Genomic DNA, 17,561 nt, shown 5'->3' with positions numbered 1-17,561 from the left:
TTTCAGCAGGGGAGTCAGGATCCAGAACAAGAGAGCAGAGACTGACATGGTAAAGTCCTTTGTAGGATTCCTTTCTTGTCTCCCCTGACAGTTTTCCCCTTAAAGAGAAGTAGGTCTGTGTGCTGATTTTGGGGCAGCAAGGCAAAAGGCAGCTGAGGAGACTGGGTTCCACCACAAGGGCCAGAAGGGGCAGATTGGATGGAGGGGAGCATAGCAGGCAGACTGACAGGGATCGTAGCAGGGAGAATGGAGAGCAGGGTTAGCTGGTCTTGCCTGGAAAAGGGAATCCAGGCTTATTAATGAACAGATATATCCATCCAATATTGTGCTGTGACCACAGAGCATTAGTTGACATTCTTGGTTGTGATAGATAGAACCAACCTCATCTCAAACTGTCTTAAGCAGACAGAGGAGTTTGTGACTCATGTAACTGGAAACTTCAGGCATGGTTGGATCTAGGTGCTCACATGGTATCGTCACACATTCCTACCTCCTAGTTTTGCTTCCTCCTTATTGTCTTCTTGCTGAGGCAGGTGCTCCTTAAGTGGTGGGAAACAGTACCACCAGACACTTGGTTGTCCCAGTGAAGAGTGCTTTTGTGACAGACTGTGTCATTGGCTCCAATTCTTCACCCCTTTCTGACCTATGCCCTTTGCCATGTAACTCTGCAATGTTTGACCACATGACTTGCTTGAGCCAAAAGAATGAGGTAGAAGTGACAGTGGCAGCTCCGAGCCTAGGCCTTAAAAACCTTGTCTATTTCTCCTAGCTCTGTTGTGCTCCTGTCATTCCCATGAAAGAAATGTGCCCAGGCTGGCCTGCTGGTTACAGCAGGAGGATGAGAGACATGCAGCAGAGCTGAGTTAGTCTTGCCAAGGTGAACGTAGATCAGCCGGTCACTAGACACATGACTCAGCTCAGGTAAGATTAGAGAGCTGAACCCCTCAGATACATGAGAAATCACTGAGATGACAACATGGAACTCTTACGGCTTCTTTCTCAGACATTCCAGCAGAAGTTGGGTTTCGGGACGTGACCTCTGCCCCAGTGGCCGAAGCTCCTCCTAGGGGATAGGGGGCGCTCTGAGTCACGGCGGGTCATGGCGGCGCTCTTTCTCAGCCTCTTTGGTTCGGACTGAGGCTTTCGGGACGGCGGCGGGAAGATGGCGGCGCCCAGGGAGCGACTTGGAGCCGTAGAGGCAGAGGGGAGCTCGGGTCGCCAGGGGAACTCGGGAGTCGAGGTGGTGGTTTCCTCCGATCCCGCCCCGCCCGCCCCACTGTGCCCTCACGGTGGGTCCGCGTCTGGGCTCAGCCTGGCTGTCGGGAGCCAAGGGGCGTGGGTGAGCCTGAATGTGCCGTGGGCTTTTAGGGCTCCCGGATCCAGATGCCCCTCTCTCTCCCACCGAGTGTGATATCTAGAAAACGCTCCTTCCTCGGGAAATTGTGGTTTTCCACTTACTTAAGAAACCGTCATAGAAAGTCCCCACTGTTGTGGTTTTGGCTTTACGGCTGTTACATGTTTTTTGAAGGGACGAGGCAGAGGCTAGGCAAAAAGGATATGTGTTATTCAGTAATTCCCGTTGCCAAGTACTTGAAGATTTCATTTGTTGTTTTACTGTCTTTTCCATTAAACTTAAAAAAACGTTAGGGAGCACGATAGAATGAATTCTTGCTTAACTAGACCCATTTTTTCTTGCGGAGAGAGAGTGTGTCCAGCTCTAAAAGCTCAGATTTTCACTGAAAGGATAACTGAGCGGAGGTGGCAGAATGCTCAGTTGTTTGGACTCCGTCTTTGTTGTGTCAGGACCCAGGCCGTTCACCATGTGGACTGCAACTGTACTGACAATAGCATTTTCTTTCTGGAGAGACCAGTTTTCAAAATTTATTTCTTAAGTAGTCTTTGCCTGAATGTTGTGACTTTGGGGGGAAAAAATATTATTAAACAGAGTAGTGCATTTAATTGTGACAAATTGTGCATAAAACTGAAACAAATTTTATTTAAAGGCGATGAAAACTAGGAACTTGAGGTAGATGACTGTTTGACTTATTTTTTCCTATTCTGGAACTAGGACCCACTCTTCTGTTTGTAAAGGCGAACCAAGGGAAAGAAGAAACACGGAGGTTTTATGCCTGCTCAGCTTGTAGAGATAGAAAAGAATGTAATTTTTTTCAATGGGAAGATGAAAAGGTATATCAACTTTTTGGATATATATATATATATTTTTTTTAATTGTTGATGTCTGTGACATTTCATTGAGAATATATGAGATAAATCTCTTAAGAGATGAAGATACCATGTTTTTTGATTTGAGAGACTGGAGTTTATATTTTACTCTGAACTTAACTCTGATTACTGATGTCTTAAACTACTGTCTCAAAGTCTGAGTTCCCTTTAAGGCTTTCTGAGGTGTTAGTATTGGTTTTGCCAATACAGATTTCTCCCTAAAGAGTGCAGGTCATTATCATTCCAGGAAGTGCTTTAGAAAAACACTTTGGGAAGCATTTGCATTGACCATCTCCTATTCCGCTACTGCATGACTGATGAAGGCACTTAGAGATACAGTTATGAGCTTGGAATTCTCTTGGACTCAGCTCCAATTAAAGTTTCTGAAAGTTTTTTTTTTTTTTTTTTTTTTGCGGTACACGGACCTCTCACTGTTGTGGCCTCTCCCGTTGCGGAGCACAGGCTCAGGCTCAGCGGCCATGGCTCACGGGCCCAGCCTCTCCGTGGCATGTGGGATCCTCCCGGACCGGGGCACGAACCCGTGTCCCCTGCATCGGCAGGTGGACTCTCAACCACTGCGCCACCAGGGAAGCCCTGAAAGTTTTGACTAGAAAGCTTTCAGCTTTGTTAGGTTTGTTGGAAGTCTGTATGCCACTCTTCTGTAGACTCGTTAAGATCACTATCTGTGAATTAATCCCTCAGTGGTTTAATATGTTGGTTATTGTTTCAAACTGCTCTAGAATTTTCCCAGGTTAATGTGTTTTGTTTTCCTGTGGAATGAATGCTTGTTTACAGCTTAGAGTTGCTCGAATTTCTGGCCTAGTTGCTCGAATTTCTGGCCTTTTGATGGCAGAATGTGATACCAGTTTTTCTAGGATAGTAGCAAGTTTGATGGTTTATTAAGTTTATTTTGTACTCTGTTTCAGTTGTCAGGAGCCAGACTTGCTGCCCGAGAAGCTCATAACCGAAGATGTCAGCCTCCTTTATCCCGTTTGCAGTGTGTGGAAAGGTACTGATGCCGTGTCATTTTCATTTATTATCCTATTGTTATTTTTTCCTTCAGTGCCTTTAAGTTTACTTTCAGTAATTAATTTCTTTTTATTGTGGTAAAAAATATATATAAGATAACATTTGCCAGTTTAGTGACATTAATTACATTAACAGTGTTGTGCAACTATCACCACTATCTGTTTCCAAACTTTTTCATCACCCCAAACAAATTCTGTCACCGGTAAGCAATAACTCCCCATTCCACCTTCCTCCCATCCCTGGTAACCTCTAATCTACTTTTTGTCTCTGTGATTTGACCGTTCTGGGTACCTCAGATAAGTGGAATCATCAATATTTGTCCTTTTGTGTCTGGCTTATTTCACTTAGCGTTGTGTTTTCAAGGCTCATTCATGTTGTCGTATGTATCAGAACTTCATCCTTTTTATGGCTGAATGATATTCCTTTGTATCCATGTACCATATCTTTTTATTTTTATAAATTTATTTATTTAGTTTTTGGCTGCGTTGGGTCTTCGTTGCTGCATGCGGGCTTTCTCTAGTTGCAGCGCACAGGCTCTAGGCATGGGGGCTCAGTAGTTGTGGCTTGCGGGCTCTAGAGCGCAGGCTCAGTAGTTGTGGCACATGGGCTTAGTTGCTCTGTGGCATGTGGTATCTTCCCGGACCAGGGCTCAAACCTCTGTCCCCTGCACTGGCAGGCAGTTTCTTAACTACTGTGCCACCAGGGAAGTCCCTGTACCACATCTTGTTTATCCATTCATCCATCAGTGGACACTCAGGTGTTTCCACCTTTTGGCTATTGTGAATAATACTCAGTACATGTTGGTGTATAGATATCTGTTTGAGCCCCTGTTTTCATTTCTTTTGCATATATACCTAGGAGTGGAATTACTGGATAATATGATAATACTATGCTTCGTTTTCTGAGGAACTACCAACCTGTTTTCTTCAGTGGCTGCATCATTTAACATCCCCATCAGCAGTGTATGAGGGTTCCAATTTCTCTCTGTCCTTGCCAACACATATTATCTTCTGTTTTTTTTTTTTTTTTAATTTATTTATTTTTGGCTGTGTTGGGTCTTTGTTTCTGTGAGAGGGCTTTCTCTAGTTGTGGCAAGTGGGGGCCACTCCTCATCGCACTGCACGGGCCTCTCACTATCGCGGCCTCTCTTGTTTCAGAGCACAGGCTCCAGACACGCAGGCTCAGTAATTGTGGCTCACGGGGCCAGCTGCTCCGCGGCATGTGGGATCTTCCCAGACCAGGGCTCGAACCCGTGTCCCCTGCATTGGCAGGCAGATTCTCAACCACTGCGCCACCAGGGAAGCCCCTGTCTTCTGTTTTTTTGATTATAGCCATCCTAGCAGTTGTGAAGTGGTATGTCATTGTAGTTTTGATTTTCATTTCCCTCATTATTAATTATGTTGACCATCTTTTCATATGCTTTTTGGCCATTTGTATATCTTCTTGGAGAAATGTCTATTCAAGTCCCTTGTCCATTTTTAATAAGGTCATTTGTCTTTTTGTAGTTGAGCTGCAGGAGTTCTTTATATGTTCTAGATACTACACTCTTATCAGATGATTTGAAAATATTTTCTCTCATTCTGTAGATTGTCTTTTCACTTTCTCAATGATGTCCTTTGATACACAAGCGTTTTTAACCTTGATGAAGTCTGGCTTTCAATTTTTTTGTTGTTGTTGCTTGTGCTTTTGCATAGCTAAGAATCCATTGACAAATCCAATCTCATGAAGATTTACTGTAATCTTCCTTTTTGAAATACTAAACCAAACAAACAAACAAAAACTTTTAAAAGCTGTAAACATCTGTTTTTAAATATATTAAAAAATTTATTTATTTATTATTTATTATTATTATTATTATTTTGCGGTATGCGGGCCTCTTACTGTTGTGGCCTCTCCCGTTGCGGAGCACAGGCTCCGGACGCGCAGGATCAGCGGCCATGGCTCACAGGCCCAGCCACTCTGCGGCATGTGGGATCTTCCTGGACCGGGGCACGAACCCATGTCCCCTGCATTGGCAGGTGGACTCTCAAGCACTGCGCCACCAGGGAAGCCCAATTTTTTGTTTGTTTGTTTTTGCGGTACGAGGGCCTCTCACTGCTGCTTTTTTTTTTTTTTTTGGTCGTACGCCAATTTTTTATTTATTTATTTATTATTTATTTATTTATTTATTTATGGATAGACTAAGTAACTTGCACATTTTATTACTAAACTTTCTCAAATCAAATATATTTATGATATTTATGTGTTTGAAACCCATTTACATGATGTCATCTGACTGTTTTTTTTTTTTTTAAACACTATTTATTATTTCTTTTAACAAAGTTAATCAGTTATACATATACATATGTTCCCATATCCCCTCCCTTTTGCGTCTCCCTCCCACCCTCCCTATCCCACCCCTTCAGGCGGTCACAAAGCACCGAGCTGATCTCCCTGTGCTATGCGGCTGCTTCCCACTAGCTATCTACCTTACGTTTGGTAGTGTATATATGTCCATGCCACTCTTTCGCTTTGTCACAGCTTACCCTTCCCCCTCCCCATATCCTCAAGTCCATTCTCTAGTAGATCTGTGTCTTTATTCCTGTCTTACTCCTATGTTCTTCATGATATTTTTTCTTAAATTCCATATATATGTGTCAGCATACAGTATTTGTCTTTCTCTTTCTGACTTACTTCACTCTGTATGACAGACTCTAGGTCCATCCACCTCATTACAAATAGCTCAATTTCATTTCTTTTTATGGCGGAGTAATATTCCATTGTATATATGTGCCACATCTTCTTTATCCATTCATCCGATGATGGACACTTAGGTTGTTTCCATCTCCGGGCTGCTATGAACATTTTGGTACATGACTCTTTTTGAATTATGGTTTTCTCAGGGTATATGCCCAGTAGTGGGATTGCTGGGTCATATAGTAGTTCTATTTGTAGTTTTTTAAGGAACCTCCATACTGTTCTCCATAATGGCTGTACCAATTCACATTCCCACCAGCAGTGCAAGAGTGTTCCCTTTTTTCCACACCCTCTCCAGCATTTATTGTTTCTAGATTTTTTGATGATGGCCATTCTGACTGGTGTGAGATCATATCTCATTGTAGTTTTGATTTGCATTTCTCTAATGAGTAAAGATGTTGAGCATCCTTTCATGTGTTTGTTGGCAGTCTGTATATATTCTGTGGAGAAATGTCTATTTAGGTCTTCTGCCCATTTTTGGATTGGGTTGTTTGTTTTTTTGTTATTGAGCTGCATGAGCTGCTTATAAATTTTGGAGATTAATCCTTTGTCAGTTGCTTCATTTGCAAATATTTTCTCCCATTCTGAGGGTTGTCTTTTGGTCTTGTTTATGGTTTCCTTTGCTGTGCAAAAGCTTTTAAGTTTCATTAGGTCCCATGTGTTTATTTTTGTCTTTATTTCCATTTCTCTAGGAGGTGGGTCAAAAAGGATCTTGCTGTGATTTATGTCATAGAGTGTTGTGCCTATGTTTTCCTCTAAGAGTTTGATAGTTTCTGGCCTTTAGGTCTTTAATCCATTTTGAGCTTATTTTTGTGTATGGTGTTAGGGAGTGATCTAATCTCATACTTTTACATGTCCCTGTCCAGTTTTCCCAGCACCACTTATTGAAGAGACTGTCCTTTCTCCACTGTACATTCCTGCCTCCTTTATCAAAGATAAGGTGACCATATGTGCATGGGTTTATCTCTGGGCTTTCTATCCTGTTCCATTGATCTATCTTTCTGTTTTTGCGCCAGTACCATACTGTCTTGATTACTGTAGCTTTGTACTATAGTATGAAGTCAGGGAGCATGATTCCTCCAGCTCCGTTTTCCTTTCTCAATATTGCTTTGGCTATTCGGGGTGTTTTGTGTTTCCATACAAATTGTGAAATTTTTTGTTCTAGTTCTGTGAAAAATGCCAGTGGTAGTTTGATAGGGATTGCATTGAATCTGTAGATTGCTTTGGGTAGTAGAGTCATTTTCACAATGTTGATTCTTCCAATCCAAGAACATGGTACATCTCTCCATCTATTTGTATCATCTTTAATTTCTTTCATCAGTGTCTTATAATTTTCTGCATACAGGTCTTTTGTCTCCTTAGGTAGGTTTATTCCTAGATATTCTATTCTTTTTGTTGCAATGGTAAATGGGAGTGTTTCCTTGATCTCACTTTCAGATTTGTCATCATTAGTATATAGGAATGCCAAAGATTTCTGTGCATTAATTTTGTATCCTGCTACTTCACCAAATTCATTGATTAGCTCTAGTAGTTTTCTGGTAGCATCTTTAGGATTCTCTATGTATAGTATCATGTCATCTGTAAACACTGACAGCTTTACTTCTTCTTTTCCGATTTGGATTCCTTTTATTCCCTTTTCTTCTCTGATTGCTGTGGCTAAAACTTCCAAAACTATGTTGAATAAGAGTGGTGAGAGTGGGCAACCTTGTCTTGTTCCTAATCTTAGTGGAAATGGTTTCAGTTTTTCACTATTGAGGACGATGCTGGCTGTGGGTTTGTCATATATGGCCTTTATTATGTTGAGGAAAGTTCCCTCTATGCCTACTTTCTACAGGTTTTTTATTATAAATGGGTGTTGAATTTTGTCGAAAGCTTTCTCTGCATCTATTGAGATGATCATATGGTTTTTCTCCTTCAATTTTTTAATAAGGTGTATCACGTTGAGTGATTTGCTTCTATTGAAGAATCCTTGCAGTCCTGGAATAAACCCCACTTGATCATGGTGTATGATCCTTTTAATGTGCTGTTGGATTCTGTTTGCTAGTATTTTGTTGAGGATTTTTGCATCTATGTTCATCAGTGATACTGGCCTGTAGTTTTCTTTCTTTGTGACATCCTTGTCTGGTTTTGGTATCAAGGTGATGGTGGCCTCGTAGAATGAGTTTGGGAGTGTTCCTCCCTCTGCTATATTTTGGAAGAGTTTGAGAAGGATAGGTGTTAGCTCTTCTCTAAATGCTTGATAGAATTCGCCTGTGAAGCCATCTGGTCCTGGGCTTTTGTTTGTTGGAAAATTTTTTATCACAGTTTCAATTTCAGAGCTTGTGATTGGTCTGTTCATATTTTCTATTTCTTCCTGATCCATTCTTGGCAGGTTGTGCATTTCTAAGAATTTGTCCATTTCTTCCAGGTTATCCATTTTATTGGCACAGAGTTGCTTGTAGTAATCTCTCATGATCTTTTGTATTTCTGCAGTGTCAGTTGTTACTTCTCCTTTTTCATTTCTAATTCTATTGATTTGAGTCTTCTCCCTTTTTTTCTTGATGAGTCTGGCTAATGGTTTATCAATTTTGTTTATCTTCTCAAAGAACCAGCTTTTAGTTTTATTGATCTTTGCTATCATTTCCTTCATTTCTTTTTCATTTATTTCTGATCTGATTTTTATGATTTCTTTCCTTCTGCTAACTTTGGGATGTTTTTGTTCTTCTTTCTCTAATTGCTTTAGGTGCAAGGTTAGGTTGTTTATTTGAGATGTTTCCTGTTTCTTAAGGTGGGATTGTATTGCTATAAACTTCCCTCTTAGAACTGCTTTTGCTGCATCCCATAGGTTTTGGGTCCTCGTGTCTCCATTGTCATTTGTTTCTAGGTATTTTTTAATTTCCTTTTTGATTTCTTCAGAGATCACTTGGTTATTAAGTAGTGTATTGTTTAGCCTCCATGTGTTTGTATTTTTTACAGCTCTTTTCCTGTAATTGATATCTAGTCTCATAGCATTGTGGTCAGAAAAGATACTTGATACAATTTCAATTTCCTTAAATTTACCAAGGCTTGATTTGTGACCCAAGATATGATCTATCCTGAAGAATGTTCCATGAGCACTTGAGAAAAATGTGTATTCTGTTGTTTTTGGATGGAATGTCCTATAAATATCAATTAAGTCCATCTTGTTTAATGTATCATTTAAAGCTTGTGTTTCCTTATTGATTTTCATTTTGGATGATCTGTCCATTGGTGAAAGTGGGGTGTTAAAGTCCCCTGATGATTGTGTTACTGTCGATTTCTCCTTTTATGGCTGTTAGTATTTGCCTTATGTATTGAGGTGCTCCTATGTTGGGTGCATAAATATTTACAATAGTTATATCTTCTTCTTGGATCGATCCCTTGATCATTATGTAGTGTCCTTCTTTGTCTCTTCTAGTAGTCTTTATTTTAAAGTCTATTTTGTCTGATATGAGAATTGCTATTCCAGCTTTCTTTTGGTTTCCATTTGCATGGAATATCTTTTTCCATCCCCTTACTTTCAGTCTGTATGTGTCTCTAGGTGTGAAGTGGGTCTCTTGTAGACAGCATATATATGGGTCTTGTTTTTGTATCCATTCAGCCACTCTGTGTCTTTTGGTGGGAGCATTTAGTCCATTTACATTTAAGGTAATTATTGATATGTATGTTCCTATTCCCATTTTCTTAATTGTTTTGGGTTCGTTATTGTAGGTCTTTTCCTTCTGCTGTGTTTCTTGCCTAGAGAAGTTCCTTTAGCATTTGTTGTAAAGCTGGTTTGGTGGTGCTCAACTCTCTCAGATTTTGCTTGTCTGTAAACGTTTTAATTTCTCCATCAAATCTGAATGAGATCCTTGCTGGGTAGAGTAATCTTGGTTGCAGGTTTTTCTCCTTCATCACTTTAATTATGTCCTGCCACTCCCTTCTGGCTTGTAGAGTTTCTGCTGAGAGATCAGCTGTTATCCTGATGGGGATACCCTTGTGTGTTATTTGTTGTTTTTCCCTTGCTGCTTTTAATATGATTCTTTGTGTTTAGTTTTTGACAGTTTGATTAATATGTGTCTTGGCGTATTTCTCCTTGGATTTATTCTGTATGGGACTCTCTGTGCCTCCTGGACTTGATTAACTATTTCCTTTCCCATATTAGGGAAGTTTTCAACTATAATCTCTTCAAATATTTTCTCAGTCCCTTTCTTTTTCTCTTCTTCTTCTGGAACCCCTATAATTCGAATGTTGGTGCGTTTAATGTTGTCCCAGAGGTCTCTGAGACTGTCCTCTGTTCTTTTCATTCTGTTTTCTTTATTTTGCTCTGCCTCAGTTATTTCCACTATTTTATCTTCCACCTCACTTATCCGTTCTTCTGCCTCAGTTATTCTGCTATTGATCCCATCTAGAGTATTTTTCATTTCATTTATTGTGTTTTTAATCGATGCTTGATTCATCTTTAGTTCTTCTAGGTCCTTGTTAACTGTTTCTTGCATTTTGTCTATTTATTTTTATTTATTTTTTTTTAAGTTTTTTTTTGCTATGGACCATTTTTAAAGTCTTTATTGAATTTGTTACAATATTGCTTCTGTTTTATGTTTTGGTTTTTTGTCTGTGAGGCATGTGGGATCTTAGCACCCTGACCAGGGATTGAACCTGCACCCCCAGCATTGGAAGGCGAAGTCGTAACCACTGGACTGCCAGGGAAGTCCCTAAAAATCTGCATTTTTAAAATGTTTTATTCGGTGAACTGGAATTGAGTCATAGATTTAATTTTTTGGCAAACTTGTGAAAAGAATTCATCCCTCTCCTTTGTTATAGGTGTTGTGTTCTGTGTGCTGGGAGAGACTTCTTAAGAAGCCTCTGTCTGGGTTGCTGATGACAAATAGGTTTTCACTCTCATGATAACTCCTGCTGGATACCTGGGCTGCTGTGTTTAGAAGGATTCTGAGGTCATATCTAGGCTAAGTGTAAAGGAATACTGCGATCTGTTAAAATTGTCTTTTTGAGCTTCTTAGTAGCTTTTAAAGTCCTTTGATAGGGGAGGCTTTTCTTGAGATAACTTGATTGCCCCTTAACTGCAGTACTTAATCAGTGATTAAGTCTACTTAATTTATGGGAATTAAATCAACAACAAAAAATGTAGAAAAAGGAATTAATGTAAATTGAGCACCACTGAGCTAGGCACTATGCGAGGTGTTTTCCATGATATATTGTTTAAACCCTGCCAAGATGGTTTACTTTGATGAGAAAATTGAGAAGTTAAGTAACTTCATCAACTTCATACTGTTAGAATGAATGAGCAGTGACTCAAACTTATGTCTCCCAGATTCTAAAACAGTATTTTTAAGCATATAAGCAGATAGTAATTAATATATGATGTGTAGTGATTTAATTTAAGGAGATATAAGGATATAAAACAAAGAGTTATATAGAGATATATTATTATGAGGTTATTATAATGAGATAGAATATTGAAGATACAGAAAGAAATATATCACTAATGGTTTCTCCCTTTGAACCCATCACCTTGGTCATTTTGTAGTCTTCCTTCTGGCCTTTTTTCCTATGCAAAGGTTTGTTGTACAAGATTGTGGTCATCATGTGGACATAGTTTTGTACTCTGCCGTATCACTTTTAGCTGATAAGCATGTACTTCATATTATTACATAAGGATATTGGTGATGCAGTTACACTCTATAAGAAAATTTAGATGATCTTCTTTCCTTGCGTAATAAGATTTTAGTCTGGAGCTAAACCACTGTGCAAGTCTTTGTACGACCAGAGCATGGTTTTTGATACTGAAGAATTTTTGAAATTCACATTTCATGTTAATTAGAATTTTAAAACACTGGCTAGACTATGGAATATTAAAGAATTTTCAAAAGGTTATTTCTTGGGGGCCATAATTTCATCTGTTATTTAGTGCTGATTCTTGAGAGCATGTCTTAATAAAGTCATTTTCAACATCCGAAATCATCTGTGACCCCAAACCTCAGATTTTGTTGTCCAAGCCTCCATCCATTCCATCCATCCAGTCATTTATTCATTCTTTGTTGAGGGTTCAAAAAGAACTTAAAATGCCAGTAATGGAGTTGAGATATATTTAAACATAATACAGTACAAAAGAAGAATGTTTTGTGTTGACAGTATTCATAGAAAAGATTTAGTACTCTGGAAGGTCAGAAGCTTTACAGCTAACTTGTGCCTTAGCTGATCAATTCAGTTTAAGGATATAGTATTCGAACAGGTTTTGGAGGATGGGTAAAAGTTTTTGCTTTTGAAATGTAATATCACTGATTTCACTGGATCACTTTATAGTTGATGCTCTTATGCTTTCTTACATGCTTTCGACAAGAGTGAAAAGTTTGAAATCAGTCATTTCTCAAAATTAAAAATTTTGCCTTTTTAAAACCAAAGGCTTACTAAATTACCTCTTCTATGTTATTAATTACTTACTCTCTTAGTGTGTCTTCAGCTTGAGACTGGCAGATTATTCTTGTGTGTAAACGGATGTAAGGATGATGTACTGTTGCTTGAGATTATAATTGTTTTCTAATTTAACTTTATACAACTCATTTATGTTATCATTAAATAACTACTATATTTGAAAGTGTTAAAATGCATTAAAACATTATACCTATTCTATAAAGCAAACTTTTTATCTGCTACTGTGACATAACAATAGCTTTTCATTGACTGATTTAGTTTTGAAATTATTAGAAAGGAATAATGGTGGCTATTGAGATAAATTGACCTTTCTTACTTGATTTTTATTATGGAACTGGCAGTGCTGCACAGACTTCTAGGTTCTACAGAATAGGATTTGATATTCATTTTTCTAATTTCAACCATGCCTTATATTTCATATGTGTTCAGTTGACAGATTTACATTTTGTGCCTGAGACTTGACTTTCCTTATAGTTTTTAGCTGCCTGTTATGCCCTGAAATGTGTTATTCTATTATGTAGTATGTTGACATCTTTATCGTGACCGCTGAAGTCTTAGGGAAGATATATTTTAATGCTAAAATCAGCATTAATTTATGTGCATCCTGATAGTTTTGTTTAGTTGATATTTCATTCGGTTATGTTTTTTTTTCAGAGCTCATTTAAACTCAGATTTTCAAGGTCTTCTATTAGGGAAATGCCATAAACATAATTTGTCTACTCCCAGAAAGTCAAATGGAACATCAAATGGAGATCAATAAAAATGACATTTCAAAATGCTAGCCTGCAATTTGTGAGTCATGCTGAGCCATGCAGCAGAATGAATTTCTTCTCCCCCCTGGTTATGTGTAGTAAGTACAAATGAGGAAGGAGCACTGAGTAATCCTTAGTTCCTGAGAGTCTCAAGTTCTTCCTACCAAACTTAAGAAAAATCCCTTGTGTCTGAATGTTACATTTAAAGCCATACAGTTGAATGATAATGATATAATTTTGAATAGAAATATGCACAAGATCTCAGTTGATCTTTTGTCAAGAGAAGGTTAATAAACTAGCAATGAAAGCTTTCTGAAGGACAGTTTTGACCAGGCACAAAATACACTAGTGGAGGTTCATTTAGCATTGTTCTTTTTTTCCTTCATTTAAAAATAATTAAACTTAGTGCCTTAAGATAGTCCCATGTAGTGAGTGAATTGCCACACTAGCCCCTCGCTTTGAACTTTCATCTCTTCCTGGTGATTTTGCAGCTTCTGCTGCCTTCAGTTGGCTTCACTTGGTGTGTGATAGGCAGTCCTTTTGACCGTATTTAAGTAGCAGAAGCTGACACAGCATTATCTATTTGGGGAGCTTCCTTTCTCCTTTTTCCTATAAAGCCGTTGATTGTTTTCATCATTCATTCAATGACAACTATTTACTTCTCTAATATCAAAAGTGTGCTTCTGCTCCATTCCTCTGTTTTGGTCCCTGAGTCCATGTACAATAACTTTGTGTTTTGGGACTGAGTCATAGGATAATGGCAGTGACACTCCACCTACAGTCTGGCTGATGGCAGTTATAAATCATGTCTCAATATCCTAGATGCTAAAATGTGAAAATGTTTGCATCTTAGAAGTGATTGGATTTTGCTTTGTGATCCAATCTGACAGGCTTTCTTTTTTTTTTTAAATTAATTTATTTATTTGTTTTATTTTTGGCTGCGTTGGGTCTTTGTTGCTGCGCGTGGGCTTTTCTCTAATTGCGGCAAGCAGGAGCTACTGCTACTACCTCGTTGAGGTGAGTGGGCTTCTCATTGTGGTGGCTTCTCTCGTTGCGGAGCGTGGGCTCTAGGTTTGCGGGCTTCAGTAGTTATGGCATGCGGGCTCAGTAGTTGTGGCTCGCGGGCTCTAGAGCGCAGGCTCAGTAGTTGTGGCTCACGGGCTTAGTTGCTCCGTGGCATGTGGGGTCTTCCCAGACCAGGACTCAAACCTGTGTCCCCTGCATTGGCAGGTGGATTCCTAACCACTGTGCCACCAGGAAAGTCCCCAGGCTTTCTTTTAATGGGTGGGTTTAGCCCGTTTTCATAGCGGATATGACAGGTATGCTTGGTCTTAGTTTTGTTATATTATTTTTATTGCTTCTTTTTATGCTCTTTCACTCTATGGTCTGTGTTTGTTTTTCTTTTTTTTTTGGCGATACACGGGCCTCTCACTGTTGTGGCCTCTCCCGTTGTGGAGCACAGGCTCCGGACGTGCAGGCTCAGCGGCCATGGCTCACGGGCCCAGCTGCTCCGCAGCATGTGGGATCTTCGCAGACTGGGGCACAAACCCGTGTCCCCTGCATCGGCAGGTGGACTCTCAACCACTGCGCCACCAGGGAAGCCCTGTTTTTCTTTTTTTAATGCGTGTTTCTTCTGTATTTTTGTTCTAATGGTTGCCTTTGTAACTCTTTAAACCATATTTAATTCTTTTTTTTTTAGATTGCCTTCCTTGATCTAAAAATGAGAAATGATTACTTAATATGTTTCTTCTTCCTTATCTCTCTTTCCTTATCTATAATTACTATCTGATTTTTTTATTAATAATTTTTTAAATTAATTAATTAATTTTTATTTTTGGCTGCCTTGGGTCTTTGTTGCTGCGTGCGGGCTTTTCTCTAGTTGCGGCAAGCGGGGGCTACTCTTCCTTGCAGTTCACAGGCTTCTCATTGGGTGGCTTCTCTTGTTGCAGAGCACAGGCTCTAGATGCACAAGCTTCAGTAGTTGTGGCACTTGGGCTCAATTACTATCTGATTTTAGTTGGTTATTTCTTTTTAGGGTTAACCTTTATGCCTTTGAATATTGCTTATAGCTCTTTTACTTGGTTTTTCAGTTTTAAATTATATCTTTTGGCCGATGGCTCTAAAATATGAGAAAATCAATATACTTTTTGATTTCCCTTTCCCTTCCTCTTCCCATACCAGTTTTATTTGGTTTTATATTATTTACATTTTGTACTCTAACTGTAATACCCATATTTTTTCTGTTTTTAGTCTGTGGTCAAATAGATTTAGTGCTGACTGATAGCCCCTTTGCTGTAGTTTCTGCACTCATCTCCTATTTGTAGTTTCTGCACTCATCTCCTATTTGGCTGAAATCCATCCTCTAGCAGTTTTAATTTTTTTAAAAGGCTTTTATTAATCAAAAAAATTTAAATCAAAATATCTGTGGCTATTGTATGATTCCATTTATATAAAAATATATAAATCATAATAACTTCTTTCCTACACAGCTTTTTATTTTCCTCCTAGTTAATAACAGTTTTGAATTTATTTGTTGTTATAGTGACTATTTGCTTAATTATTTATGTGCTTCAGAAGTGATTCAACTGCAAACTCTCTGCCTGTTGTCTGAATCCTTTCAGAACATTCAAATGTAGCATAATCTATTGGTTTCATCTTCTTGGAGAAATTTGTCCTTGAGCTTTCAGAAATGTTCCCATTTGTAATGGTTGCCCTTTCTCCTTGGCATCCAGCTGTCCAGGAGGTTCTTCATGAAGGATCCAGGTAATATAACTATATAACCTGAGTTCTTCCAAGTCCAGAAATATTTAATTCCTTTATTCTTTTTTTTTTGAAAAGTAGAAATTTGATCTCTTTATTTTTTCTTTTACATATATATTTTTTAAATTGAAGTATTGTTTAATTCACAATGTTGTGTTAATTTCTGGTGTACAGCAAAGTGATTCGGTTCTCTCTCTCTCTCTCTCTCTCTCTCTCTCTCTCTATATATATATATATATATATATGTTCAGTTATATATTCTTTTTCAGATTCTTCTCCATTATAGTTTATTAGAACATGTTGAATGTAGTTTCCTGTGCTATACAGTAGGACTTTGTTACTTCTGTTTTATATACAGTAGTGTGTATCTGCTAGTCCCAAACTCCTAATTTATCTCTCCCCACCCACCTTTCCCTTGTAGTAACCATAAGTTTGTTTTTTATGTCTGTGTAACTCCTTTATTCTTGAATGGCACGGTACTTAAGTATAAAATTATTTGGGTGTATGTTTTACTTGGGAACTTTGCAGGATTGCTTCATGTCCTCCAGAGCAGTACTTCTTAAATGATCTGTGTTAAAGGGTCAGTCTTTTGCTTGTTTGCTTGTTATATGTTTTTATTTTTATTTCTAGTCCACTGAGATCAGATACTTCTGTAAATATAATAGAAATAAATAACTAGAAAATAAAATGAAAAAAAGAGAAGACATACAAAATACAAGCCCACATTTTTTATTATTAGATTGAACAGACCTAAAAGTACTCTGTCTAATTGGTATAAAAGTTTCAAAACACGTACTCTGGATGTCTGTCTTTGTCTCATCAGGAACTGGAAACATTTGGCAGCCAGCTCCAGTGCATGGCCCTCTTTGTGGAGCACTGTTCTAGAGTTAAGTAGGTACTGTAGATATCTGGGACCAGTTTGATTTTGACCACCCAACAGTTGACTTGATCTTTTTCCTGAATGCTTAAAAGGAAGTAAATATTTTGAGATCTTATATTTCTGAAAATACCTTTATGCTGATACTTGATTTATAACCTATACAGATGATAGAATTCTAGATTGGGAATATCTTTCCTTCAGGGTTTGGAAGGCAGTGCTCCATTTTCTTCTGTCTTCATTATAGCTGTTGAGAAGTTCAAGTTCAGCAAGTTCATTCTTGATCTCTTATGTGTGACTTGTGACTTGTTTAATCCCTCTGTCAGTTATTTAGAATCTTTATTCTAATCTTTATTCTATCACATGTCATGATGATCTATCTGATGTAAGTCTGTTTTATTTTATTTTACTTGGTGTTAGGTAAATCCTTTCAAACTGGAAACTCATGTTCTTGAGTTCTGAGAAATTTCCCAGATTATGTCCCTATTGCCAAAGAATGAAAAACCAAGTCTCACATGATCTTAGGGCCGAGTTCTTGCTTAGTGATCTTCTGGAGTTGTCTTTGTTTTCTTTGAGTTTAACTCTTCCCTTTCCTTTAAAGTACTTCTTAATACCTTTTATTTAGGAAAATTTCAAGCATACACAAGAGCAGAGAGAACAGTATACTAAGAACCTCCTGCACCCACACCCAGCTTCATCAGTCATCAGTACGAGGCTAATTTTGTTTCCCCTGTATCCTGTACCCCAACCTCCAA

General features: G+C 38.4%; 1 protein-coding gene across 1 annotated transcript in view; it reads left to right on the top strand.

Moving 5' to 3' along the window:
- The first annotated feature begins 1,155 nt into the window (after positions 1–1,155).
- ZCCHC4 (zinc finger CCHC-type containing 4) overlaps positions 1,156–17,561 on the top strand; it is a 61,048-nt gene continuing 44,642 nt past the window's right edge. The window contains 3 exon segments of the mRNA XM_081218551.1: positions 1,156–1,289; positions 2,069–2,187; positions 3,150–3,232. Of these exon segments, the coding sequence (XP_081074677.1) occupies positions 1,163–1,289; positions 2,069–2,187; positions 3,150–3,232 (329 nt within the window). The 5' untranslated portion in view covers positions 1,156–1,162.

This window comes from Mesoplodon bidens (assembly GCF_964165515.1).
Source record: "Mesoplodon bidens genome assembly, chromosome: 1".
NCBI lineage: Eukaryota > Metazoa > Chordata > Mammalia > Artiodactyla > Ziphiidae > Mesoplodon > Mesoplodon bidens.
The sequence above is the reverse complement of the archived record's forward strand: the minus strand, read 5'-3'. Positions and strand labels throughout refer to the sequence as shown.